This window comes from Phasianus colchicus, chromosome 17 (genome assembly GCF_987193195.1).
Source record: "Phasianus colchicus chromosome 17, bPhaCol1.hap1.1, whole genome shotgun sequence".
Lineage (NCBI taxonomy): Eukaryota > Metazoa > Chordata > Aves > Galliformes > Phasianidae > Phasianus > Phasianus colchicus.
The window spans coordinates 4,058,620-4,070,659 of NC_143452.1; the positions used below are offsets into that span (position 1 = coordinate 4,058,620).

General features: G+C 45.9%; 1 protein-coding gene across 4 annotated transcripts in view; it reads left to right on the top strand.

Annotated features, from left to right (window-relative positions):
* Positions 1-11,749, top strand: part of PPP1R16B (protein phosphatase 1 regulatory subunit 16B) — a 49,197-nt gene extending 37,448 nt beyond the window's left edge. For all 4 annotated transcript variants that reach the window (XM_031603140.2, XM_090152384.1, XM_090152383.1 and 1 more), the window contains 8 exons: positions 4-149; positions 1,137-1,240; positions 1,533-1,657; positions 3,096-3,221; positions 3,562-3,637; positions 4,717-4,846; positions 5,381-5,549; positions 6,471-11,749. In XM_031603140.2, the coding sequence (XP_031459000.2) occupies positions 4-149; positions 1,137-1,240; positions 1,533-1,657; positions 3,096-3,221; positions 3,562-3,637; positions 4,717-4,846; positions 5,381-5,549; positions 6,471-6,992 (1,398 nt within the window). In that variant the 3' untranslated portion in view covers positions 6,993-11,749. The remainder of the gene's footprint in view (positions 1-3; positions 150-1,136; positions 1,241-1,532; positions 1,658-3,095; positions 3,222-3,561; positions 3,638-4,716; positions 4,847-5,380; positions 5,550-6,470) is intronic.
* The last annotated feature ends 291 nt before the right edge of the window (positions 11,750-12,040 follow it).

The following is a 12,040-nucleotide window of genomic DNA, read 5'->3' on the forward strand; positions in this document are numbered from 1 at the left end:
CAGTGCTGCATAGACAACTATGAAGAGATTGTTAAGCTCCTCCTCAGCCACGGGGCCAATGTCAATGCCAAGGACAACGAGCTGTGGACTCCCCTGCATGCAGCAGCCACGTGTGGTCACATCAACCTGGTGAAGATCCTCATCCAGCAGTAGGTGGCTTGTTATGTCTGTCCCTTTTGGCAAGTCTGATTCCACCCACAGAAGCTGTGGGTGGAATCTGGGACTGTTTGGGACCTCTCGGAGGTGGTAATTGCCTGCTCTCAGGCTGTTGATGAGATCCCTTCCTCCATTGGAAGAGGAGGAGGAAGAGCAGGAGGGCTGAGGAAACACGGCAAAACCCCAGTTGGCCTGACTCAGTTTTGTGAAGCTTTTGGGACTGAACTGAAATTGGCCACATTTGGGGTAAAAAGGAAAAAGGACCTGGAATCTAAATGCAGGTGGATACTGTCCATTGTCTTTTTCCAGTGCTGGTAACTATCCAAATAGATCAGAGGTCAACTAAGGACCACTTCATAGACAATTAAAGTGGTTCAGAGGGTGCTGGAAGTTTTCTACCCTGTGGAGTAGAGTTGATACAGAGGCTCAGGGAATTGCTTTTGGAAAATCAGAAATATAAATCCTGGCACTGGGTGATTTTTCTATGTTTTTTTTTGTTTTTGCCAACATTGCTTTGGTTAGATGGAAGGCTCCCTCTGCCATTCAGCCCTCGTCTTTTACAGCTTCTCTGTTCCTTGTGAACTTTTCATTCAAGGACTGCCAGACGCCCAGGTAACAAGCACTTGGTAATTGCTTGATATGGTTGTCCAGAAACTCAGCAAATAAATCACTTCTGTCACTGAGAAGCTGATGGTGTGTTTGGTGTCAGGAGGAGAGTGAGGACCTGGAGCAGCTCAGTGCCTCATGTACCCCCAACCCATAAAGGAGGTGCTGCCTTTCATCCACGTTTGGAGTTTGTCTTCCCCATCTGTAGCTCCTTGGCTTTGTTTTAAATTTTTCTTCACTGACATAAAGGTTGGGGCCATTTGCGCAGCTAGCAAAAACCAGCCAGGGTTTAGTAAGTGTTTATCTCAGTGTTTGGCACTGCCAGCTCTTGGATGCCCTGGGTCGTTTCTGTTAACGCCTCTTTCCCCTCGCAGCGGAGCAGACCTGCTGGCAGTGAACGCGGATGGCAACATGCCCTATGACCTCTGTGAGGATGAGCCAACCCTGGATGTCATTGAGACGTGCATGGCCTATCAGGGTAAGGAGATTGAGAACGTGCAAAACACAGAAATGGGCTAATGTAGCACTAAAAATTACCTTCTCAGCTGATGTTTGGCCCCTCAAGAAAAGCAGAGAGCTGTGCCTGGCATAGATTTCTGGCACTTGCCTCTGTTTAGTTTCTCTGATTCCTAAATAATGACGATGGTGAAGTCCCTTCACCTCTGAAAAGGTCGTGAGGCCGTGCCAACCAGCCAGGAGTCATGAATACAGTTTTACTCAACCACTGGAGACAAAGACCCTTCCCAACTCTTTAACTGGAATTTTAACAGGAATTACACAGGAAAAAATCAATGAGATGCGGGCTGCCCCGGAGCAGGTCATGATCTGTGACATTCATGACATACTTGCGACTGGCCAGGACCTGAACAGGACTGATGCCCAAGGTGCCACACTGGTGAGTGAAACTGCATGGCTTCATCTCACCTTCCTGCAGCCTGCGGGCGATGAAACCTGCCTGTGGTAGGCAGTTGTACAGCAGCAACACAGACAGGTTGCTGAGAGGAGCAAGGAGGCTGTTTGGATTGTTCTCTGTGTTTTGGTATTGACATGTAGGATAAATGAGTACAGCTCATGAGCAGAGCCAACACAGCTTAGTGCCCATCCCTGCACTTTTTGGAACAAATTATCTATCGTTAGCTGTAAACAGGAAGGGGGATTGCTGTTTATGAGGATGGATAGTGATAGGACAAGGGAGAATGGTTTGAAACTGAGACGGGGAGGTTTAGGTTAGATATTAGGAGGAAGTTTTTCACACAGATGGTGGTGATGCACTGGAACAGGTTGTCCAAGGAGGCTGTGGATGCCCCATCCCTGCAGGCATTCAAGGCCAGGCTGGAGGTGGCTCTGGGCAGCCTCATCTGCTGGTTGGTGACCCTGCACACAGCAGGGGGTTGAAACTGGATGATCACAGTGGTCCTTTTCAACCCAGGCCATTCTATGATTCTATGACCCAGTGCCATAAAATTTATGTAAAAATTAACTGAACAGTCAGAAAGCATTAGAATTTTTTTCCAGATGAGTGTTTAGCTTCCTGTGATGGAATCCATGTGGGAAAATCTTGAAAAGAAGCTTTTGTGCTCCTTGTCAGCACAGCTGAAAAAAAATGAGCTCTGAGTGGAGTTGGTGCCTTCAGAACAGTGCCCAGGTCAGTGCTACGCTCAGAAAGGCAGCAGCAGGCAGCAATTGTGAAAACCTTCAGAGGCACAAATGTTGTGGCAGAGTATGGGAGTCTATTATCAATCTCTCCAGAGCGACGGGTGTAGCTGAAGGCTGGGATCTGAAAAAGTCAGATTCCTTTAACTTAAAGTAGCCACAGATGTAAATGTTTCTTTTTCAAATGGTGAAAGCAATCAGAAGAGATTGGAAGTGCACTCTCACAAAGGGAGCGCTGACTAAAGTAAGCTGGGCAGTTGGTCAGCAAATTGCATCTGCAGCCCTTGGTGGGGAAGAGATGTTTGCTGGCATGGGGAGTGCAGAATTCACAGCAGATGATGTTCCCCATTGCAAGTTTGCATTTTGATGGTGCTGTTTGCTTACAGACTGGGAAGCACTTAGGAGACCTTGATTTAAAATAGAAAACAGTATGCTTTTAACCCATGTGTGTAAGTGATCTTAAGCACTTGCCTTTCCAAGCAGAATTACATGCAGGTAGCACTAAGTTTCAGTCATGGCACCAAGGTGCTTTTGACCTGGTGGAAATCTATCTGCAAAATTTAAAATGTGCTGCCTGTGTGAATTTAGACTCAGATACAAAAATTCCACTGAAATTTGCTGTAAAAAAAACCCATTCATGATCCTTGCAGGTGGCTCATGCTCTCTTCCTTGTCTCCTAGCTGCACATAGCCGCAGCCAATGGTTATCTGCATGCAGCTGAAGTCCTTCTTGACCAGGGAGCAAGCCTGGATGTGAAGGACTGGGACGGCTGGGAACCTCTTCATGCTGCAGCATTCTGGGGACAGGTAAGGATTTTGATGCAAATGTCAGGTATGAGGGTGACATTGCTTTTTGCCTGGACAGACTGTGGAGCACTCTGCCAATGGGAGCAATCTGTGGTAGGACTGAGCTTGCTGCATGGTGGCAGATGATAGCCCTGGAGCTCCAGAAAAAACTTGTTGCTGAGAAAGGTTGGAGAGTGTATGTCTGTGTGGTTGAATGGAGGGAACTATGTTTAACATTGTATACATACCAGAATAATTTGAGGCTAGTTGAGCATGCATACTATTGCCTCTTTTCAGTTTTGAGGCAGAAAACGATTGCCTGAAATACTTCTGTCAATTGGCTTTCTTTCCCTTCCTTTAGATGCAGATGGCTGAGTTACTCGTGTCCCATGGGGCTAGCCTAAGTGCCAGGACATCTTTGGATGAGATGCCAATAGGTGAGTTTACTAAGATTAAAAAAGCAGATCAAAGTTACTAAGAAAAGTGTTAAGAAGCTCTTTGCTTTAAGTTTAAGGGTCTTCAGATGGTGCTTTCAGAAGCATTAGTGTTTCATTTTTCAGATGTCTAGAATCAAAGCTGTAAGGAATTTAGGGGGATGGAAGTTTTAAAGAGCCTGATTCATTATTTCTGAAAATAGTTCCTCCTACTCATTAAAAAAAAAAAAAATTTCTCGAGCTCTGACTTTTTTCTTTTTTGACTCATGTCATCCTACTATTCCTGTGCTTTGGAGTCTACCCACTCCTTCACTGTGGTCTTGGATGTGCCCCACAGCAGCAGGGTTTGGAGTACTACTTCTGAAACTGTTGAGTGCGGCCCTCAGACTCACATGTCTCCAGCTCTGCCTTGATGCAATGAAGTGTGGCAACCTGTTGGGGCTGGAGAAGAAAAGCACACACAATTCCTGGAACAGATTGGAAGTAGAAGTGCCAAAGTGCTAGCACCTGGCCAGGTGTATTATAATCTTATGCTGTGTTTTCTTTTGCCAAAAGGTTTTCTGAGTCTTAACTGAAAAATCCGTCTGTTCTTGTTTTGAAGGCTAGGAGTTCTTGTCTCCTACCCTGACCTCCTCTGCTTTTATCTATTCTCCTTAATTTTGGAGACTTAAGTAAAAAAGCTGCACTCAGGGGAGGTACGGTCTGATAATTAGGGAAATTTATTTTCCTTCCACTTGAAGCTTTGAGATACTGCTTGATGTCTCTTTCACCCATTCATGGAAAAGGCACAGCCTGCTACCGGAGTTATGATGAAGCCAATCTGAATACCTGGATCGTTGCAAAGCTGAGCCACAGACCTCTTGCTTTCTGAATCCACTTAGGTGTCCAAACCATTGTGCCTACCACCGTTTGTTTGGAGACAAATGTTCCTAAGCATATTTTGCTTAAATTTCCCTCCTTCCTCTGAGCATTTGGAGTTTTATTTACTAGGAAGGCATAATCATTAACATGGTGTTAACATGGTGGTTAACAGCACCACATTTGAATGCTCTAACTAATGGCTTGGTTTACATGTCCCTTAGATCTGTGTGAGGAAGAGGAATTCAAAGTATTACTTCTGGAGTTGAAACACAAGCACGATGTGATAATGAAGTCTCAGATGAGGCATAAATCCTCCCTGAGCCGAAGGACCTCCAGCACTGGCAGCCGGGGGTGAGTGGCCAAGATGTTATCTTCAGACACCGTTTGCAAATGTCTTTATAAGATGTTCTCTAGACATCAAAGCAGTCCTGCTGACCACAGAGCTCCCTAAACAGCCCCTGGGCCTTTGCCCTCTGTATCTACTCCACTGGTTGCATAGCAGATCCATTAGATAAGGTGTGTGAGATCACAGAATCATTAACGTTGGAGAAGACCACTGACATCACCAAGTCCAACCCCAACCCTCCCACCATGCACACTAACTCAGTGCCACATCTCCATGGTTCTTGAAAACCTCTCACTTTCTCTTTTCTTGAAAATCACCCACCTTTGCAGTATTACTTTAAAACTCTTTAAAATTCCTCCCACCTTTAATATCCACACAAGTGCCTTTGTCTGCTTTGCGTGGGTGCCCGGAAACTAAATTCACGTTACATTCCAGTGGGAGATGCTTGGAAGCATGAGGAGAGGCTGAGAAGAGCTACAGGGTGAGGAGAACTTGCATGCCCTGCTCACAACCCTGTGCTCCTTCCCCCTGCTCAACAGGAAAGTGGTGAGGAGGGCCAGCCTCTCCGACCGGACAAACCTCTACAGGAAAGAGTGCGAGAAAGAGGCCATCGTGTGGCAGCAGCTGGGGGCAGCAGAAGAAGGAAGGAACTCGAGTCTCATTGGAGAAATTGGGGAGACTCGGTCTGACCAGGAGAACACAGACCCTGTAAGGAATCTCTTCTGTCTTATGGAGTCACAGCAGAGGGCGGGTAACACTGCTCCTGGGATGGGAGGTGGCTGAACAAAAATCCTAAGCCTCATCTGTCAGATTTAAGCAAAAGACCAAATTTAGTTTAAAGTAGAATATCCTATTCCAGTGGAAAGGCTGCTCTGGATTTACGGTGGCATAGAGAAGTTTGGGATATGGCCCCAGTGAACTACAGTGTCCAGAAGAAACAAGTCTATTGTGACATATGCATTTCTCCTTAGAGCTAACAAACTGGTAATCACAGAAGAACTGCCATCTTGCTTTGCAGTTACTTGATTTTAGTTCAGTTATTATTGTGTTATATTAGCATGTGTATCTCTCAGTCCATTTTTTTTTTTGAGTCCTTTCATGCAGACATAGAATTAGAATCATAGAATTGTTTCAGTTGGAAGGGACGTTTAAAGGCCGTCTAGTCCGGCCCCCCTGCAGTGAACAGGAACACCCACATCTCCATCAGTGCTCAGAGCCACATCCCTTGGGCTTGGGTGTCTCCAGGGACAGGGCACCCACCATCTCTCTGGGTGCTTACTGCCCTCGTAAGAAACTTTTCCTTATAACCCATCTAAATTTCCCCTCTTTAAGTTTGAAAACACTTTTCCTTATCCTATCATAGCAGACTCTGCTAAAGAGTCTGTTCCCTTTCTTACAGCCCCACTTAGATACTGAAAAACCAGGATCAGGTCTCTCCAGAGCTGCCTTTTCATTTCTGTGTTCCTGGCTGAGGCTCCTGGCAGTTTAGATTTGGTGGGTGAATTAGTAGTTTTGCTGCACTATCTCTGGATGAAAGAGTGAGTGTGAGCTGGCTTAGGAAGTTGTCACAGGGATGACAGGGATGAGAACAGGGGGCAGATGCTCTTCTTTAATGTCTTCTTGTTGCAGAATTCACTGCTGGAGAGCTCTTCCCTCTTTCCGGAGTTAGCAAACAAAAGCACCCAGTGTGACTCTGAAATCCCCCTCCAGAATGGACTCATGGCCTCTGCCAGCACTTACCCATACACCTTCTCCAACGGGGATGTGTGGAGCATGCACGTCGACCCTGATGGTAACCCAGGCCACGTGCTGCCCTATGGCAGCCCCGCGCTCCCCGACGCGCAGCAGTTTTGGGGTGCCTACAAGGAGCAGGGCCACCAGACACTCTCTGAACTGAAGCGGCAGCGGGCTGCAGCCAAGCTCCTCAACCACCCCTTCCTCAGCACTCACTTTGGCAGTGGTGTGGGGGGAGTCGCCGAGAACGGGGGCGAGGCCAAGTCGCACCTAATTGCATCCAGGACTTCTCCCTACAGCTCCAATGGGACCTCAGTGTATTACACAGTGTCCAGTGGGGAGCCGCCCCTCTTGAAATTCAAAGCTCCCATGGAGGAAATGGAAGAGAAGGTGCATGGATGCTGCAGGATTTCCTAGTTACAGCTGTTACTCGCCTCGGAGGAAACGAGAAGGGAGTGGGCTGGTAGGATCTATCGCCACGGCCAGGGTGTTTGCATTCCAAGGGGAGAATCTGGTTATGGACATCCTGACTGAGGCAGTCTCCTTCATCTTGATTTGTACTTTACCCTGCTAGTTACTTCCATTGAAGTCAAATGAGTAATGCAGGTGGAGCAAGGCTCTCAGGAGAGGAAGGGATACGCATCAATATGATATACAAAAAAAAAAAAAAAAGATGCCTACATCTTTCTCCCTGGGTAAGAAGGTGTGGTGCACTGTCTCCCCATCCTTGGGAAGTCAGGGGATGGCTTGGAAATAAGTGATCTGAATTAAAATCTTTGTGTCTGACCTCTTGCTGCTGCAAGTAACCAAGCTTCCTGAGGGTAACAGTTCAGACCTGAATTTTCACTCTTAAGTGATGCACGTTTCCTGCAGGGGGGAGGTCAGCCCTTCGGGAGGTTTGCAAGTGGACAGAGCTGTTTTCTGTGCATCTGGATCCTGCATCTACAGGGGCTGAGCAACGAGCAAGTGTAGACAGTACATGTAGATACTACACTTGCTATAGGAAGTCTGCAAGGTGTCTCCTTGCAGTGACAGCTCACCATCAGAAACTGCACACTGGCTGGGTCCTGTTCTGCCCATCGAAACTCACGCTGCAGACTGCATCAGGTTTAAAGCAGAACTCTTCCTGGAACAGGCATCACTCAGCAGGCTTTACAACTGACGTTGCAATAAGGGGCCCTGGCAATAGAATTTTACTGCAATAAAATACTGACAAAGGTCTATGTTGGGATAAATAATTTAAAACACTTATTTGTACTATTTAGACTTCAATTTGTTTAAAACTGAAAGGACTTTTGCTGATCTCACTTTCCTATTGATTGTTTGTTTACTCTGTATGCTCAGCACAGATACTTGGGGCGTTGTGCTTTGTGTTCTGACTTTTCTGGATTTCCAGAACCACAGGGCTTGGGAGGGGCGAAGAGGAAGGGCTTGCCTACACTAATCCAGAAAAGCTTGAAAGCATTTCTAATCTCTGTAGGTGTTATCTTGTGTTAACCTGAAGTCTTTGGCTGATGAGTAACTTAAATGATTGCTTTGGTAGTTGAACATTGCAGCGGGACAGGAAACTTTTTTGCCTTTATTTCTAGCTTCCATGCTGAAGTCATCAACATCCATCAGAACAAGGCTTGAGTGCCTCTGTGTGTCAGGGAGTCAGCGTGCAGCACTTAGTGAAGACTCTGCTGCAGGGAGGTGGGCACACCAACACTGGTGCTTGAATGCAGTTCATGTTAATTCAGACATAAATGAGAAACTCGTGTACGGTATAATGTGCAGTTTTGGTATTGGCTTTTCCAGCAAGTGGAAGTTTCAGCATACCTTGTGGGGGTGAAGGAAAAATGGCCACAGTTGAACCAACGAGTTCTATCCACAGGAACAGTTGTTTGTAAACATTCAACCCTCTTTCTGCACAGAGGAACTATTGCACGCATCAGTGTTTGCCTGCATTGAGTTGCTTGGGCAGCTGAAATCCCGGGTTGAGAGCAGCCTGTCTGGGTCTCTGTAAGCCAGCAGTGGATTGAATCCTGCTTGCAGAGATGCTGTTGTGCTTCAGTTAAGCAACAGAAAATGCAGTTTCCACCCATCAGCCTTTTAGCTGCAGTTGTTAGACATCAGTGTAACATTCCTCCCCTCCACAGCTTTAGGAGCAAACTGGAAAATTGCAGCAGTTGGTCTGATTTTTTTTAACTTTCATTCAGTTGAAGGCAAAGGGGTTCTTTTTATGTTTGTGTGTGTTTGAAACAGAGAAGTTGGGCTTTTTCTAACACAGCACCAGGCAGCTTGCACTGCTGAGCTCCTCTGTAACTGAAACACATCAATATAAGACCAGAAGATACTTCTTGTGCTTAACTTCAAGGGAAATTAAAAGCCACTCTCTGGTAGAAAGAGGATAATTTGGTAACTGGACAGGCTTTTCAGCATCTGTGTTTCATTAACAGTGGGTCTTCTGATCAGCTCTGAGATGGTATCAAGTGTAGCTGCGTGTCACTGTGGGGGGGAAGATGATCTTTCAGGTGCCTCTGCTCTCGCATGGTGCTGGGGATTGTCTCCTCACATCCATCTTCCTGAGAATGCTGGACTCAGTGTACAAATTTTTGGTGCTGCCACTCCTAGGTGCAAAATACATGGTGCAAATTTAGCCCAGCTGATGCCTTCCTTTGTTGTTGGGCCATTTTCCTTCTCAGAGCAGTTTTATACTATTGAGTGCATTGAATCCTCTGTAACTCCATGCAAGTGAAAAGGAGGCACTTGAATGCAACAGTGCAAAGTAGTTTGAGGTTTGCTTTCTCTGGGACCTGCTGATAGATTAAAGCTGTAGGAAGCCAGTCCATTTTAGACCAATAGATTTTAGTTAATTGCTATTTCACTTTGTTTCTATGTGAAACCCTGGGAATTCTTAATTCTAACTGTGATCTTGAGCAAACTAGCAATTGATTTAGTGTCAGGAGAAAGATGCTACAAGTTCTAGATTATTCATCATCCCCTTAATTGGTCTTTGTGTTGTAATTGTAAAATTGGCCGTAATTAACTCTTCCAGCATTACCACTGCAAGGTAACATGCTCACTGAAGTCTGGTGCTGTCTGGTTGGATGGAATCAATTCTCATTTAGATGGCACAGTCAGTAATCGAGAAATGCTCCAGGATTTGTTTCTTACCCACGTCTTTATCTCCCTTTGGCTTTGGGCTGAAGTTGCATCAGGGTGGGACTTGAGAGGACTGTGGAACAGTGACCTAAGGTAGATAAGCACCTTTGTGTCAGTGACATTCTGGATGTAACAGTCAGTGCCTGCGGAGCACTGGCAGATAAGCTCAGGGAAGGCTGACAGTTCTGCCTGCAGAGCTGCTGGTTGTAGGTCTGGGATGAGTGATTCTGTAAAACGGGTATTCAGCCTGCTTCTGGCCCCGTGTTTTGGAGAGGCTGGCTCTGGGGGGGATTAATAAACGCGCAGGAGTTCTTATATGTGCATTAGAGGGGCTTACCTCTAGGAGCAGGGCTCTTAATTGTAAAACTTAGCAGTGTTGTAATAGTAGTGCTTTCTATATCTGTGTTTGAATAAAGGCTATCCTAGTGGAATGGTCCGAAGTACATAGCAGAAGGCGCCTCGGCTAATTCACTAGATCTTCATTTTGCTAAAAAGCCGTGGACGCTATGGATTGTGTTGATTGGCATATCAAGCACTTGGCTTATGAGAGGAAGAGGGGTTTTACACTATAATCAGTGACTCTAGGTTCAGTAATGCTCTAAATACAGATTCAAGGTCAGATCAGTCACACTTTCATTAGCAGTAGCCTAAGGTTGTGGTTCCTGAAGGCCACGCAAAGATCTGAGGAGTGCAGTGCTGGCCTGCTGTAGGTGGAGCTGCATGTGGGAATGACCTCCCTACTTGCAGAATCTTCCTTGCTTTCTATGTCAAAAGACTTGACTTAACTGCAAAAAAAAGTCTCTCTCAAAATAGCATCTCTGTTTTACTGAGCTCAACCAAGGAAGTCCCAGCAATGAAATGTCAGATAAGGGCTTAAGCACTATGGCTGGGATCTGTGTGACTTCAGGCCTGGATCTATGCTTGGCATTCCCAGTGATGTGATTTTAGCTCAGTGTCATTTCTGTGGTACTCTGGAATCCTACAAGCCCCTGTTCATCCAGGAAAGGACTCCAGCTGTTGTGATGCTGTAGCAGGTGTGGCTGGGCACCAGAGGCTGAGGAACTCCTGGTAGGGAAGGAGCAGAGCATGGCAGGGCAGTGGCAATAAGGAATCGGTGCAATCTATGGCAGAGGCAATTAATTCTCTGGTGCACTGAGCAAGGCCTTATTTCATGGGGTTGCAGATGAAAGCACTTATGATCTCCCAGCTGGCTTTACAACTTTTGTTCGGTGTGCTTTTAGTTTAATCTTGGACCTCTGGTTCCCCAAATGTTGCACACTGAAAAACAGCTGGCAGTACCCTGACATAAGAATAACTTAACTGAGAAAGCAACAGCATTGGTCTGTGGTGAGCCATGGATTAACTGTTGTGCATCTGCTGGAAGGTGTCCTCCCTGTGTCTGGGTATTTCTGTGCCTTATATTTGCTAAAATTACTCTGTTGTTGGTCTCTGGAATGCTTGCAGTGATCGTGCGGTGCTTTTTGCTATTGCAAGGGAAAGCAATTCAGAGCCAGATATTGAAACTTTTGTTTATTTGTTTCTCCCACGATCACTGTTTCTCTTCCCAATACCCAGAATGAAAACGATCAGGATAATCATCAAATCTTTTTGACCTCTTTCGGTATAGCAGCTCTCCCCAGGCAGAATCCATGCTGTTAATATCCGGAGTTTCGTTTTCTTTGTCTGTGGCCGTACAACAGAACTGGTTGTTCTTTGGCTGTGTTCATCCTGCCCAAGCAGGCACTGGGCTGCAGTCCCCCCGCATCATCCGGGTACCGCTGGGCTCTTCAGGCAACGTCTGACCCGGAACATCGCGCTGCATTCCAGCTGCGGTAGAGGAGACAACGCTCGAGGAGCGTGTTCTGACCTCACCAACACACTGACCTCCACCGGGAGAGAGATACGGGTTTTACAGCAGTGCAAAAGCAGCCTTGGCACTGCAGCACCTTCTGCAATAAGCCTCACCCCATCCACCCGCTGCGGAGCGTACAGACCCAGCCGGCCAGGTGTATTTTATGTGAGAAAAAGAACGTGAGGACTGTATATTGTATTAGCAGCTTTGTGTATAAAATGGCATTTTGGCAATCAGAGTCTAATATATTTAAAACTTTTTTTTTTTTTTAAGGATATTTGATATTGTATGGAGCTGACTTTATTGTTACTGTAAGTATGAAGAGATGGTTTCTTAACGTGTTGAAGCAACGCATAAAATCTTAAATTTTATGTAAAACTCATGCCAAAAGGGTATGTCTGACAGTATTAGCACCTGACCTGCGTCTTTAATAGAGAGATTGAATTTTTTAATTTAAAAACATATATAT